The sequence below is a fragment of the Gigantopelta aegis genome, chromosome 9, assembly GCF_016097555.1.
Source record: "Gigantopelta aegis isolate Gae_Host chromosome 9, Gae_host_genome, whole genome shotgun sequence".
NCBI classification, from domain to species: Eukaryota; Metazoa; Mollusca; class Gastropoda; order Neomphalida; family Peltospiridae; genus Gigantopelta; species Gigantopelta aegis.
Genome location: NC_054707.1, coordinates 29,753,093 through 29,769,733, shown reverse-complemented (window position 1 = coordinate 29,769,733; position 16,641 = coordinate 29,753,093). Strand labels below are relative to the sequence as shown.

General features: G+C 37.5%; 1 protein-coding gene across 3 annotated transcripts in view; it reads right to left on the bottom strand.

Annotated features, from left to right (window-relative positions):
* LOC121380966 (protein lin-9 homolog) overlaps nucleotides 1–16,641 on the bottom strand; it is a 53,088-nt gene that overhangs the window by 26,779 nt on the left and 9,668 nt on the right. For all 3 annotated transcript variants that reach the window (XM_041510020.1, XM_041510021.1, XM_041510022.1), the window contains exons 4-9: nucleotides 13,527–13,634; nucleotides 10,768–10,875; nucleotides 7,955–8,091; nucleotides 4,699–4,824; nucleotides 4,347–4,504; nucleotides 805–938 (exon numbers count right to left, since the gene is read on the bottom strand). In XM_041510020.1, the coding sequence (XP_041365954.1) occupies nucleotides 805–938; nucleotides 4,347–4,504; nucleotides 4,699–4,824; nucleotides 7,955–8,091; nucleotides 10,768–10,875; nucleotides 13,527–13,634 (771 nt within the window). The remainder of the gene's footprint in view (nucleotides 1–804; nucleotides 939–4,346; nucleotides 4,505–4,698; nucleotides 4,825–7,954; nucleotides 8,092–10,767; nucleotides 10,876–13,526; nucleotides 13,635–16,641) is intronic.

Here is a 16,641-nt window from a genome sequence, read left to right as displayed (position 1 = left end):
CTTATATTCAGTGTACATTTAACTGCAATTTGTATATATACTACATTTCCCGTGATCGTGATCTGCATGCATGCCCTTGACCACGAATGTGGAATTATCAAAGACTAAGGAAATAAATAAAACTGCAGTGAAGTATTCAATTAGGCGATCAACTATTGTTGTTGGTTGCTTTTTTTACAAATTTACATTAAGCTTTACTTGTGTCTAATCATATTGTTTAGTGTTTGCAACGATATCTCTTGACATACGCAGTCTCAGTCCTATATTCACACTGACAGCTTGGGATACTTCGTCTTTCAGCCCTGTGTATTAAAACTGACATGCACTGTCAGTTAGTTATTACTTTTTCTAGTTCAAACACTTTACAAAGTTAGAACACGCTATATATTTTTGCTTTCATACATGTCGAAAACATGCCATTAAAATTAATAATCATCATGATTAAAATAAGCAAACGCTGTATTCAGGACGACACAGTTTCTTGCGAGATCACTAATTGAACATTTGACAACATAATTATGTTTGAGGTGATGAATAGATTATGTAAACGTTTGTTCACATCAGAAGAATGAAAATGGCTTTGCCAAAATTTTAGCCACTTGCAAATTTTATTAGCTCTTGTTTTTATGTAAAAATTAGCCAATAGCTAATTTGGCTACCGACGGCTACTGTATTATATTACATATACCACTTACAAAAGATTTTAAAAAATTATTTGATCAATTCTAGAATAGCCCTTGATAATGTACCAAAAGTTTTAAGTTGCAGTAGCATGTTTGCAATATTAAACATAATAACACTGACCAACACTTCGTAATCAGGAATAGAGTGTGTGCCAAGACCAGGTCTGTCGAATATCACTCTGTATGAACTGTCAACAGTGTCAAGAGCTTCTATTGTTCCTGTAAACAAGCCATCCTGGGGCTTCCGCAACCGAGCTGAAATTATACACATCGTAAACATTTAGATGCCCGAGACACCAAAAAATACTGTTAGCACTAAGATAGAACCAAAACAAAAGAAACATCTACCAGTCACTTCTTTTGATTTGCTTTCACATGCAATATTTTGCTAACAAATAGTTGACCATCAGTAATGTTTGACCCATCCTTCACATTAACATACCAACTGATGTAATTTTATTCAAGTAAGTTATAAAGTGTAGCCAGTCTAGTCTAGTTATTTGCCGTAAAGACAGTCAAGCAATGTGTCTGTGTCGATCGACTGACAGTTTGTACATTGTATGTTCTGTACAACTGCATGTGTTTGTTGTGTGATCCAAGCTGTTGTAGAATCATGCTTTTCTTGTAGACCTACTTGGTTTTCGCATATAAGGGGATGTTTTGTAACGGTAGTTTGACTTTCACTGTAAGCATGGTTGAATATTTGGGAGGGTAATTTCAGGGATATGAGAAGGGCTGGAACAAAAAAGCTTACTGCGGCCGGGGTCCAGGGACCGCTCAAGGACCCCTGAAGAATTGTTTTTTGCAACCCCTGGAACTGCCAAAAAATTGTATTCAATGCTAACAAATATAAACTGGTTATAACTTACAATATAAGGCACACATCATAAACTTGAAACTGTGAAAACATGCAAATGAAGCTTGTGTGGTCAACAGTACTGAACATCATGTTTTTGTTTTTTTTAGAAGAAATGAAAAAGGGCATTTCCATGTAGCTCTCTCATCCGTGTAATTTAAGCTAGTTTGGATCAAGTAATTTAATATTTTTGGTAATAAATATATCATTGTAGTAATTTTGTACCGGCTGCCATATTTTGCCTTTTTATGGACTACTCTCCAAGAGGGGTGAAAGGATATGATGTAAAGCTAACCACGTCATAAAGTGTTATGATATAAAGCAAACGTGATGATATCATATTAATTATGTCACGTTCAGAGACTTCCACCCCTCAGTATTCCATAAAAAAGTAAAATGGCAGACAACGAAAAATTGCATGCTTTTTGTCCAAGGAGATCTTAGCGAAATCGAGGTAGGTGACATGTTTATTATCTATTATGTACAATTTGTATCATTGTAATGGCTTTTTCATAATTTCTGTCTGGACAAAATGTGGGTAAAATGTATCAGTAATTAAAGGTAGGAGAATAATTTATTGTAGTTGTAAACAATATGCAGAGTTCAACAAATCTGCTAGTCCGCCACCCGGGGCTAGTGCTTTTTAACACAGGACTAGTGACACATGCAAAACCAGTAGCCCAATGGGCTAGTGGCTAACAAATGATAATAATTTTTAAAAAACACAAAACAACACACAAAACAACACACACCGCTAGCTCAATGTTTTTCCTCCACTGATGTATGTTTGATAAATGTTATTCTGGCATCGCATACTATCAACAAATCAATAACTATATACTAATATTCAATTTGAATTAGATTTCTACAAAATGCAGTAACAAGACAACAAGAAGTTTCTACATTGTCAATTAAAACAATACACAAGATACAGACTATGTTTTCTTTTCATTATCAAAATTCACGGACAGGAAACAACTTTAATAAAACATGTGTTTTGACTGGTTGTACAAGTTATGTGATACTAAAATCTCTCACATGTAAACAAGGTAAAAAATATGTGAATGGCCAGTCCCAATTAATTAACAGGCTAGTATAACTGAAATACAACTCCCAGGGATAGAATTAAAAAAAATTCAGGGCAAGGCCATTTTGGCTTTGGGTTTGAGGAAATTTTTGGGGCACCAAGGCCACTGGGCAGGGCACCAAGGGCAACATTTCTTTCAAGGGTAGGGCACCAAGGCCACTTTCTGTAAAGTTTTCACTGATTCGAGTGAGAGATGAGGTTCCCTGCGCAGAACAGTCTTTATAGAGCGACTGCGCAGTTACTTCTCGGCGACCACGTGGTTCTCCGATCTGTGGCTTGTAAACAATAACAATATGGCTGCGCCCATCGAAATTGCGTGTCTGAGAGTCGGCAATAATTTCTTTGGATTTCTGTTCTTATGGACGAATACACGGCAAGTGACAAATGCTGCAAAGTTCAATGTAGTTGGTACCAGGCATGAGAAGGGCACTAGGGCATACAAGGAAGGCAACCACGGCTACTTATGGCCATGGACACGGTCCAATTTATTGGGGCACCGCGTCCAGTAACAAGGGCACCTACGGCAATAGCTGTAGTGCCGTGGGCCAAAATCGATCCCTGAACTCCAGTCATGTTTAGAATTACTGTGTTTGTCTTATTTATCTGTCTTCTAATTTAATGCCTCGCTTACTTCCGATAGGGATGTTGGCAATCAGGGAACACAATAACAGAGCCAGCTTGACCTGTAATGTGACTAGCAGTTTGGTTAACATTTCATACCTGTACAAGATGATGCTTTTTTTTTTGTCTATCAATTAACGAGTTAAATCTTGCCAATATGCATGTATTTGTTGATATTTGTCTGACATGGGATATGTTGCCCTGTAGGCTAACTGAGCAATGGACATCACCATTCCTGCTGACAATTCACTACCGAATACACTGAACAAAAGACCATGCATTATCGTGTTACATCGTATTGTGCATTTAATTAATTGATTTTGTGGTTAGAGAAGAAGGAAATGTTTTATTTAACGCTTTACCAATGGACTATGTCCTGCCCCGTTAGAGAGAGGAGTTTGTTAAATTACTTACCCACTCTGGATGAGAGGGCAGGGAACAAAATCGAAAAACTGGACAATGGTTTAGGATCAAACGTAATAAAATTGGGTAGGTCATGCAGTTAAAAAAAATATATATATATTAATTTCTTTTTGAAACTTCATTCACCTCTACAGGTCGAGATAGATAAATTTCACTAAATAATACTAATACTAATAATACTAAAAAAAAAAAACAATTGAAACAAAATTATACTCATGTACATTTTTTTTTAAAAGAGACGAAAACTGGTCAGCCATTTTGTTTAGGTACTATAGGGGTTGGGTTCCTTGAACATCGTTTTTCAGCTTTATATAAAGTTTGTTGTAATTGATCAGAAATTTGGGAATTTACAAACCCACTAGCCCTGTGGCTAGTGACTTTTGAAAACAACTGTCATACCCTGCAATGTGGTTCAGACTTTAGTATATTGTATACTGCAGATATCTTTTCTTTGCTTTCTCAAACTGTTTTAATAAAAAGGAGAAAAAAAAAGAGGAAGGCACATTTGTTTAAACTATAGCTTTTTGATGTCTAACACTGACTGATAAAGAAAACGAGGAAATTGACTACTGCCACATACATGAAGCCATTAAGAATAAAGTAGCAAGGGATATTTTATTTTTTAATAAATAGGATGAGACAGTGAACAGTGGAGCTAGCCAATACATATACTGACCTGTGATTTTTGTACCAATAACCAGATGCAAAGGAATCTCCTCAGGCAAATCTTTAAGATTCTGAAATTCTTGCAATTTACGCTGCTGGAGCAAACGTATCTTCTCTCTCTTTTCATCCAGGGTTGCTCGTTCTTCTATGAAGAAGGCTGGAGAACATCTGCCATAAAATCAAAGCATTGGGTTTAGTATCAAAGGATTAACTTCAGTATTAAAGACAGTAATGACTATCAGTCTATTTTGCAAAAATAATCAAGAACTGACAAAAGTGCAAATAATCTTCAATAATGTGTTGAACCAAAATTACAAATGTCTTAAACAGTCATATGCAAAATCATATTTTATTAAACCTACCTTCTTGGCTTTCCCATAAGTCTGCGGATTTTACACCATTCAACGCGCAACAACTTTCTACACTTGAGCTGGGGAAATGATTCTTTCACACAAATAGAAAAGTCATTCTGTCCAAGAAACAGGGGTCTGAAAAAACAAGACATTTAGAAAATGTTGTCCACGTTGAACTCGAACAATATAAACTAGTTTCACATAACAGAATATGAGAAAGCAACTTGTACAAATATTATACAAAGTTGTAAAAGGCCAAAGCAAAGAGATATCACATAACTATGACATGCAGGTCTGAGGTCATGCATTGTGTGGAGAGAAAAAAATATATTCTATATGCTGCATTTTAGAGAAAACTTGCTACATGTCAGAATTACCAAATGTTTGACATCAAATAGCCAATCAATGTGCTCTAGTGGTGTCATTAAAAACAAACTTTTTTTAAAGAAAATCTAAGATCTTATTTAAACATTGTCATCATTTACCCAAAATCAGACATACTGCCATTTTCTTTCAGACACAACAAAAACATTAATTTATGGATATTCTTACTTATTTCTCTACAAGTTACTTCCATTTGAATGTCAATATTATTACTATTTTTAATTTAATACATCTAGTACTCATTGGTGAACAATAAATAGTAAATAAACATGCATTCTGAGAGTAACGCTCCCCTATATGTCCTCTACTGGACCCAACAGATTTTCTAGCTCCTAAATTCAAGGGCACGAACTCTGTGAAAAATTGGTACATGATAAAACTACATAAAACAAATTCATTTCAATATCTTCAGGCGTAAGTTCCAGGGCCATAACTCAGTGAAAAATTGATAAATTGCCATGAAAGTCAAACATGATCTGTAACAAAACTTGATAAAGTTGAGGTATTGCAAAACAAATATCTGAAAAACAAATTTTCATATCTCCTAAGTTATAACTCTGTGAAAAATGGGTAACAGTACATGATAAAGTTATTCATTAAAAAAAATGTAAACGCAGGGTGTGCACTTTACGATCGCCCGATCGCCCATGGCGAGTCAAAATAGCGTCGGGCATGCAAGTAAAAACCTTATCACATGTCACCTGCCTGGCAACCGAAAATTTCCACATATTGTATTATGTATTAAAACTAACTAATGTCTGTAAGAAATCGGAAAGTTATTTTTTATTTATTGTTTTCAACTGGTTTCCTATTAGTATGCAACCAAACCCATATAAGACATGATATGATAGCAACCACTTCCCCAGTCTATCGAACAGTCTAAAGTCATTCGGAATGCCTCGGCAGGTTTTGATTACGTACTCAGAAAACCTCGGCCACGTAAATGTATTCGTAGGTTCAATTAGAACACCTCAGCCATGTCCGTCTTTACTTTCCATTTAGTTACAATCGGAACACCTCGGCCATGTCCGTCTTTACTTTCCATTTAGTTACAATCGGAACAACTTGTCACATTCTGCTTCGCTATGTTTCGCAGAAAGATTTTGTTTAGGAACCTGAAGTTTTCCAACGTTAATTGTGTTGGAAAGTTTTCGTTTCTTCTGGAATATACCCAGTCTCCTATACCAAACACCCAATCGTCATTGCGAACGGTGTCAGGGCTAGCTCTGGGTGAGCAAAACATGTTGCCAAATTGTCTAGTAAACGTTAAAAATTGCAAAAATCAACAAGTTGTTTTTTAAATGTCAATTATTACGTGAAATTATTTCACCAAATTAAAATAAAATTCGCCAACTGCTTTCAAAATTGGCTATTGGCGAATTTGGCGAGTGTCAGAGGTAGCCCTGAATGTCGTCAACAACAGCTATCATTACCTGTGCACGTGCCAGTGTTGCTAAACAATGATTATGCTTTTAACTTGGGTTGTGTGTTTATTCCACTAGTGGATGTGATTATTGTTTGTATAGATTGCTGTCAGCTTAGTATTTTTTTAATTCCTCGTCATACGGCCATAAAAGCACCTTATTCATGCCAAGACCGAGACTTGGTAAAACAGTCCACATGTTTGATTGTGTGGGTTCCGTGACAACATAATAATTATAAATTAATTACAACAGTTTGTAATAAAACTAAAACAAGTGCTGTTTCCTTCTTTTGTGTTGTTATTATTGTTTGTATGATATGATAACAAGTTTTTTAAAGTGCAATTCAAGTAAGGTTTTGTTGAGGGTTTTTTTTACGAAATTTGGTCGCGGGCCATTCAAGAGTTGTATGGGCGAGTCAAAGTGTTGCTGTGAGTGGCCTGATTGGCCAGTCAAAAAACGTGCATACCCTGTAAGCGTGGGTCAACCTGACAGACAGATGGAGATGAAACCTATAGTCCCCTTTGGTTGGACCAGTAGGTTGAGGCACTGATTTTCCGCGATCGTGGAATTGCGGACGGAATCGCGGAAATACCTATCTGAAACGGAATTCCCGATTTTGTTCCAAAACATTATTTAACTTTAAATAGCGCATTTGATTAATTAAAATATATTTTTTGAACTAGAAACTATAGACACCGACATCTGCCTGTGCTACTCTACGACACTAGTACCTTTGTATGTTACGACAAATGTTTAATGCAGAGTATCTAGACGTTTTACCAGTCGTGTTTTCTTCGCTTATTCCCGGCGATTTAACGGGAAAAACCGAACATTGTGAGCTAAAATTGTCCGATATTTACTCAAGTGAAAGATATATTATGTTATGTTTGCTTATTAATTTTTAACATTTGTGGCATTGCCATATTTCCGATCTCACAAAGGAATGCAGTAATTGCATATTGTATGCCAGGCTTTGTTCAAAATAAATTATACAAAGGAAGTGGTTTATAGTGTGATCGTTTGTAATTATTTTCCCCATCATATCGTAAAGAAAACCGAAAATGTCCAAAGTCTGTGTCGTGGCGTATTCACAAGTTAAATTCCCGTGTTTTGCCTCATTGCATATTTATTTATTTTATACCAGCAATTAATTGCGGTGTGTGTGTGTGTGTGTGTGTGTGTGTGTGTGAGTGAAACAAAAACAGAATTTGTTGAATACTGAAATGGAAAAAAACGGAATTTGTAACATTATGAAACGGAAAAGGGAAAAATCTGAAACGGAAAATCGGTGCCTCTAAGTAGGGGACTAATAACCCAGGAATGGGAAATGTTTATGACTGTACTGATGATCAAAACCAGAATTTAGCAAAACATAAATTCACTCCTGCTAAAAAAAAATCACTGCAAGATTCCTCACCTTCACATTAAAGTAATTGAAATGAAGAAACACTACTTACGCATCAATATTTGAGTAAAACCACTCATAGCACACCCACTTGTGTGCTTTTGGAAGTTTGAGCAGATTTCGCAGTCGTACGCCAACAGACTGAGCTAGACGCTTGTCCATAGTAGACAAAGATGATCTAGCGTATGACTGTTAAATCGAAAAGAAAACAATTATAAAACAGTACACATCCGTCTTGGTCTGTGAAACTCAGTTTCCCCAATATAGACTGTACACCATTCTAAAATAAATTTCACTAGCATGTTAGCTAAACCACCATGTCGTTAGTGAAAAAGTAGGTAGACATTTAATTTTATATAAATGCGAAATTAATATATATATACTACTCAAAAGAATTTAAGGGTCAGACGATATTTTCGACATTATTTTCTGAATGTCAGTTATATTAGCTAGACCATAATGTCACGCATGGTACTGTTCCATTTTGACGAAAGTGGGTCTAAGCAACCCATAAATGAATTAAAATCCACTGTCATTGACACTGTTGACTAGTTCTAATGGCGAAAACATGCTTACATTTGCACGTAAATTAGGGCGAAAGCGAAAGGTCTGCTAAGTGCCCATAACTTGCTTTTTCACAAAGCGCTTCATTTGCACGCTTTGCACGTGTATTCCATGTTCCCAAGGCTGAATTTCCGTATAATTGGAGCTTGCGTTCGTGTACGGTGCACACTCCAAATTCGACAATGGTACGACGTCAACTGACTATCGAAGATCGAGAAGGGCTATTGCTTGGCTTCAGGATGGCAATACGCAAAGAAATGTTGCTCTGAGACTTGGTGTCAGTCAGAGTGTCGTTGGCCGACTGTGGCAACGGTACCAAGCAACGAATTCTGTTCGAAATCGTCCACATTCAGGAAGACCCCGAAGCACTACAAATAGAGAGGACCGCTACATCACCAATATGGCTCTACGTCAACGCACAACCACTGCACGCCGATTACGTGACAATCTGCGGACTGCGACTGGAACTCGCCAGGCTGTTCGACCACCACTCCTACCACGTCACAGAACGGCCAGACGTCACTGGTGCACGCTTCATCTCCGGTGGCAATGTGTTCAGTGGGGTCGAGTGATGTTCACTGATGAGTCCAGGTGTAGTCTCCAGTTCAACGAAGGTCGGGTTCGTGTCTACAGACGTCCTGGGGAGCGCTTCGCTGACGTTAACGTTAGACAACGTCACCGGTTCGGTGGTGGCAGCGTCATGGTGTGGGGCGGCATCTCTATCCACCACAGGACCCCCCTCTATGTGGTGGATGGCAATCTGAATGGAATCCGCTATCTGAATGAGATTATCCGGCCGTTGGTTCTCCCAGGCCTTCAGCAGATTGGCGGCGGGGCAGTTCTGCAGGATGACAATGCCAGACCCCACCGCGCCAGGGTGGTAACGGACTTTCTCAGACAACAAGGTATCGCCAGGATGGATTGGCCAGCATATTCGCCTGACTTGGCCCCAATAGAGCACGCCTGGGACGAATTAGGCAGGAGAGTTCGAGATAACCATGCCCCTCCGGCCAACCTTCATGATCTGGGTCAACTTCTTATGGCAGAGTGGCAGGCCATTCCCCAAGAGTTCTTCAGACGTCTGATCAACAGCATGAGACAACGATGTGTCGAGTGTATTCGCGTCAGGGGTGGATTCACACACTATTAAACGAATGTTCTAATGTGTAAAATCCATGTTTGACAACCTTCAACTTTGACAGCATGTCATGTGACTTTCTTGTACACAGTGACGTTTATTTGTGGTTTCTTGTAAATATGGAACAATAAATAAAAAATTTGGTGTAGTTTACATCATCAATCTAATACACTCTGAAACTTATTTGGTTATAAATTTTTGACCCTTAAATTCTTTTGAGTAGTATATTAACATACCTGAACAGGATTATTCTATCACTTTATATCTATAAAGTAACATACACATATAAAATGACTATTCATACATAGAGAATGACCTGATTTTATGTCTATGTCCGTCACTTTAACCATATGGAAAAAAAGAAGAAAGAAATGTTTTATTTAACGACGCACTCAACATATTTTATTTACGGTTATATGGCTTCAGACATATGGTTAAGGACCACAGATTTTGAGAGGAAACCCGCTGTCGCCACTACATTGGCTACTCTTTCCAATTAGCAGCAAGGGATCTTTTATTTGCGCTTCCCACAGGCAGGATAGCACAAACCATGGCCTTTGTTGAACCAGTTATGGATCACTGGTCGGCGCAAGTGGTTTACACCTACCCATTGAGCCTTGCGGAGCACTCAATCAGGGTTTGGAGTTGGTATCTGGATTAAAAATCCCATGCCTCGACTGGGATCCAAACCCAGTACCTACCAGCCTGTAGACCGATGGCCTAACCACGACGCCACCCAGACCAGTTTAACCATATAAAGTAACATACAATATAAACACTGTATACAAGTGTAATCGGAGTCATGCATGGAAACATATGAATGAAAGTGAAGTGGCAAGCAACCAACCAAATGTCTTGATTTTTAAGCCAGACAATTAGTGGCTGTAAGCGTGGGACAATATACTAGATGGTCACCTATATCAACTACGATAAGATCTCCGAGGACAAAAAGCATGACATTTTTCATGTAATCTCTAATTAATAAAATGCTGGGGTTTTTTTGTTTATTTCCCTATAAGATACAAGGAAACAATAATGTATAAAAATTGTGATTCATGAAACTGTACCACAGTTCATATCGAACTGCTGAAAGATCATAGTATATACCGGTAAACCGGTTTATAGTATCAGCACTATCACGGCAACTGTTTAAAGTAACGTACAGGGACTGAGTATGAAGACTTGGACTTCCTGGGAGACTTGGAAGGAGAGTAAAGTTTGTCATCCTCTTCAGAATAAACTTTCGATGTTCTCTTTCTTATTCTGGAAGCCTATAAATAATCAAAGTTTATATTTGTTACATATCATGTACATGTATGAACACAAGCAAATCTCTGAAATGCTGTATATATCAATGTAATTAACACGTCACCTGTAACACAATCATACCAAACACCTAAGAATTGAACATAAGTTTTATCATTTATAGGTTGTGCCAAAAGGATATCAGGCAAGTAAGTGTAAATGAGATTCTTGTGTAAATTGGGTTATGTAAAACTATACTTGTATGAGCAACTAAATAATTGTTCTCACAAATTTCAGAGGCTCAAGATAGCCGTAATGTGCATAATTTAAACATGGTATTTTCAGATGTTAAAAGTTCTGGATATTCAAGAAAACTGATTATTCTCCAAATGAATTAGTAACAATAAATTCAAAACTTATTATCATTAGTCTTAAACAATATTTGATTAAATCTTCCAAATGTTGGTCACACCTGATTATTATCAATACAACACTGATCTGGCTTACAACACACCTGTATGTATGCATGTACATACTTTATTGGAAGACATATCAGTGTTCTCGCCGGAAGAAAATTAAAGGAAGACGGCCACACTAAAAGTAAGCCTACATGTGCTACTGTTTCCACAAAGAATTGTAGCTAAGGTTAATTGTAGTGACTTAAGGTGAGGTTTACAACTGGCATCATAAACTTTACATCCATTCCACATAGCAACATTACGGTTGTCGTAAGAGCCCCTTTAATGATTAAAATATTCTTTGCGAAGAAGTGCAAATTAGTCAAACATCTTGGATGTATTCATTGGTATCTGACATCCATGAAGAAACTTTGTTAGTTTATTTGCTAAGCAATAACTGCCGAATGCATAAGACATAAGAGTTATCTCCCATATTTTCATGTGAAGGTCGTTAGGCCTAGAATGTTTTTCACTGAACACCAAGTTTCATAAAAGGTACTGTATATTGCCGTGTATTAGCCGACTTTTGAAGTCTAGAAATACTTTCTAAAAGAAGAGAGTAGGCTTATATAGGGAGGTAACAAATTAGTTAATAAAATCCTGATCGAAAACACGACCAACAGCAACATAAATTTTGATCAGACCCTTAAAGACTTAATTTGTAACAATAATTTGTGCACAGTATAATTAAAACACTCCATCATGCAAAATTATGTACTTTTATGTTCTTGAATGCATTACAAGTTTGATAAATAATAATAAAAATTACTTGTTTTATTGTCCTTTCAATGGTAAAAACATGTTCTTTCACAGGATCAGTCTTTCATATGGCAAATTTAAAATACAAAACGGTGTTTTTTCTTCAAAAAAGTATTATATTTCTTATATTATTGTTTTGTTGGGAGGGTGCATTAAACTGTAAAGTAATGCCATAAATAAATTAAGCTCATTATTAACATTACAGACTGAAAAAACATAACATGAATTTCACGACAATAATTACTCCCACAATTGTCACATGACATACCATATGACAAGGAAACTAGTCTCAATCAGTTTATATTAGATTTCCTTCACTCCCGACACTTCTGTCTATATCATTTTATAAGCTCTTATTTGATTGGATCACATGGTTTCGCCACCTGCACTAGTGTGAACAACAGTCATTGACCACAGAATCGTTTGTTTCTGTGTCAGGAGGAAACAGGGATTAAACATGCCTTAATGAGTTTATTATTTGCTGTCCAGTGAATAATTTAATTACTTGTGTGCAGTCATATGTTGTTACAGCTTGAATTGTTTATTTTCCTGTTATGATTTATCTGTGTTAGATTATTTTTGCACGGCATGGAAGACATTGCGATAACGATTACCGTGCTGTAATAATTAAAGGGGGGAAAATATAATGAAAAGAAAAGCACATGTCTATTTGTTGACAGTATTATTGAAATCAATGCAACTGAACAAAAGATTACTTCGGCTTATACACGAGGCCGATGATTTTGTACTTGATATTTAGGGTCAAACTAAGAGGTCGGTTTATCCTAGGAGTTGGCTAATACACAACAATATACAGCATTTGGTATGTTACATCCTTTTCACACAAAAAGTTTCTATCCTTCTTAGAAAATTATCAAATCATTATCTAACTGCCATTTCACAGCTATGTTAGTGGCTTACAACTGCCTCATACCAATTGTAAATTTTCACTGTAATATACCACGATAGTAAGCTACACCACGTCGAGGAATGGGCCAACGATCGTAGATTTTTTTTAAATTTACAATGGTAGGAATTTATGACAATAGTAGGGATAAGATCACTTCGTGGAACGGGGCCCAGTCTACTGAACTCTTGTAACTTTGCAATCTCGCAGTGCAATGCTAAAAGACATGCAAGGACAATGTGATGTTGCTTACAAGAGCTTGATGAATCAGGCCATTAAGGGGAGCTATCACTCTCGCTCCCAATCACTACACTGAGACTCCTTAGCATATTTTCCTTGTTCCCATTACTAGGCATTACAATGCGAATATATATGGTATCAATATGGTACTATCTTAAATGGCTCCCCATAATCTAAGTTACGGTAGCAATTAATCACTCCCCTCATATTTGTTTTCATGGCAAGGTCTGCAATTATCTAGCAACACCTGCAGCATGTTATAAAGAGACTGACAAGACACCATATTTGTAGGGTTGTGCAAGGTCACACTTACTCCTGTCGACTGCTGCCTGTTGGACTTTTCAGAACTTTTCACAGGGGAGAAATTTGTGTCCTCTTCTTCATTGAAATATTTTTGATTCTTCTTTCTGATTCTTTCGGGCTGTAAGTACATAACCAAAAACAATATTTTTTATTAACCTCACCAAATAGCTACTATGCCAGAATTTAAGCTGGACAAAAACACTGTTAGTAATTTGGCAAATATTGTTTTGGAAATTAACAAATCAACAAAATAAAAGCTAGCTAAGCCTGTAAAATATTGCAAAACATTTTTATCAGTGTATACGTGTACATACCATATTTAACTTCAATGTTCTCAACTAGAATGAATGCAAAAACAAAGATATTACTGCTGGATTATATATTTTCCTGATTCCAGTCTGCCAAATTGAGACAGTTCCAAAAACCCCAACACAATCCTAATGAATCCTAATGAAGTAACAGTTTCAATATACATGAACCATGTCTAACTACTTGTACTTGTGAGCATATCCACCAACAGGGCTTTAGGTCTCACTAATTTGGGCACAACAGGGTTTTGGTCTGTTCTGAGAACCAATAGCCGATGTGTATTTTTGTGCTGGGGTGTCGTTAAACATTCATTCGTTTGTTCATTCTGAGCACAACAAGGTCCTTTTATTTTAATGCAGTAATGTTATTAATAGCTGCTAAAGGGTTGTGGATGTTCCGAAATGCATTTCAAGTTACTTTAATCTAATTGAAGCTTAACATTTCAATGATTTTGAGATGGAATGCTTTGAGGTGTGCTAGTATTTGGATTTGCATGGTGGCATCTGTCAGATGAATGGATAAATCAGCATCAGATTGCTTGGAGTGAAGATCTCATCATCCATTGCTTGCATGGCTCTGACAGGGTGGGTAGGCATAGCCACCATGGATGCTGGTGTAAGGAAACCAACCATGCCATTGATGTTACTAACAACATCGTTATTCATCACAACATTGAACTAAACAGCCCCAGGTTATCAAAACAAAGTTTTGTTAGTCCAATAGGGTGGTAACATGTTGCCGATCTGCTGTGCAAAAAGGCTAATATTAACATGATAAAAGTCCTGTGACTGAACAAGTGCGAAACATTGTATGATGCAAACAAACAATTGTCAAAGGCGAGTCCTTATCCTAATTTTTTCAATGTAGTAGTTAAGTACTTAGAACTGGACACAACGACAAGTCCTCAATACCATGTGGACCCACAATAGATGACACAGCTTGAACCAAGTAGGTCCATGGCGACTGGTTAGGAAGTTGGTTCTTGGAGACGAAGTTCATCAAACTGACTGATACATCATGGGAGCTTTTTGAGATGGCGCCGGAAGGCAGCAGATTGTACGCCACCACAAGGCAGACTCTCATCATCATCTTGTTAGCAGCGTCCGTATCATCCACCACAAGACTGGTTGTTGAAACATCCTCTGGAAAGTCCCACAGTAACCAAGCATAAGCATATTGGTCTCCTGTAATGGATGGTCGAGGAGATGTAGACTGTGGATGGCCCCGCCAGGCCTCTGTTGGACCTGCGGAAGACCGAAGAAACCAGCTACTGTCCCTGGAACAGTGACTGGAGTGATGTCTTGCACCCTGGTGACCCCTCACCCTTGACGAGTGGGCAGACTGTTGGTCTGTATTTGCAGCAGGGCTGGAAACCATAGGTGCCACGGGAACCATAGTAGAGGCCATCATAGGAACCTGCACAGGAAGCCATGGGTGGATACGAGTGGGCTGTCTCAACTGTAGCAGAAATAACTATAACAGAGGCATAGCAGTAGGAGGCAGAACAGGAGCCTGGCTAGTAGACAGGGCTGGAGTGCAGAAGTGCTTGCCTGCTCACCAAATGTATAAGTAAAAATTCTGACAGACGAGTTAAAAAATGCAACTACCAGTCCGACAGGAGATCTCTCTTTTTCTGACTGACTTAGGAGATACCCATATGAAGTTTTTAGATTTGCAGGTGTTACTGTTTATTTGATCCCGTAAATGTCATTTTTGACCAAAGGCGATAGCTTGCGATTAAAAATGAAACATTTGCGGGCATCAAATACACAATAACACCATATGGTTTGTCCGTTGTAAACTGAATTGTTTTTCTATGGAACTAACTGTATTTACATGTATTTGGTATTTCTTGAAACAAATACCTGGAAACAATCAACTGTAGACCCTTGAACCGTCAACTTGGCCTATTCCAATTGCTAATGACGTCACTTTCTAATGATGTCATTAGCTTTCCAGGTGTTATTTTCATTTGATCCCAAAAAAAGAATGTAAATGACCAAACATAATACAGAACACACTCGCCATAAGTTTACAATAATTTTTTTTTTTTTTTTTGCATCAAATCCGAGACTGCATCAGCCATACCAGAATTTCAAACAGTTCAGAATGATGACAAATGAAACAGTTAATTGGCATGTACACCATTAACAATAGACGACCACAATTCCAAACTGCGTATGCATGACATTCCAGAAATGGAGCAGGTCAAAGGTCAATACTTCATAGAAATAGCTTGTTTACTTTGAAAGTATGTTACAGGTATGTTTTGAATAGATTTTCTATTAAATACTTGTGAAATGTCACTTGAATTTTGTGAATCTATATGAAAAAATATGTGATATCAGAATATTTTTAAATTTATTGATTTGTTAATCAAGATTTGGTGCTTGATTTTGTTTGCTACATGATGTTGATCATTAAAGAAGTGTCCTTAATAAAGCTTTTGTCGTCACACACACACACACACACACACACACACACACACACACACACACACACACACACACACACACACACACACACACACACACACACAGAGTTCTATAGGCTGGCAGAATAATAGAAATTCTGGTGGGCTAGTAAATTTTAGTTGTTTTGGGTCCGGCTAGCTAGGGGAATATTTTCCATTTCTGCAGCCCTGGGATAGGGCATCCAATGTTTCCTTCATCACTGCAGGAAGTACATGTTTGAGGATCTCTGCCACAGAGTCGGCGATGGAGGGCTATAGTGTTGACACCGGCGCCAATGATGACATCTTAGAAGCCTGTTCGCTCTTTCTGACCCTGACGGCCACCACCTTGAAATAAACGTCA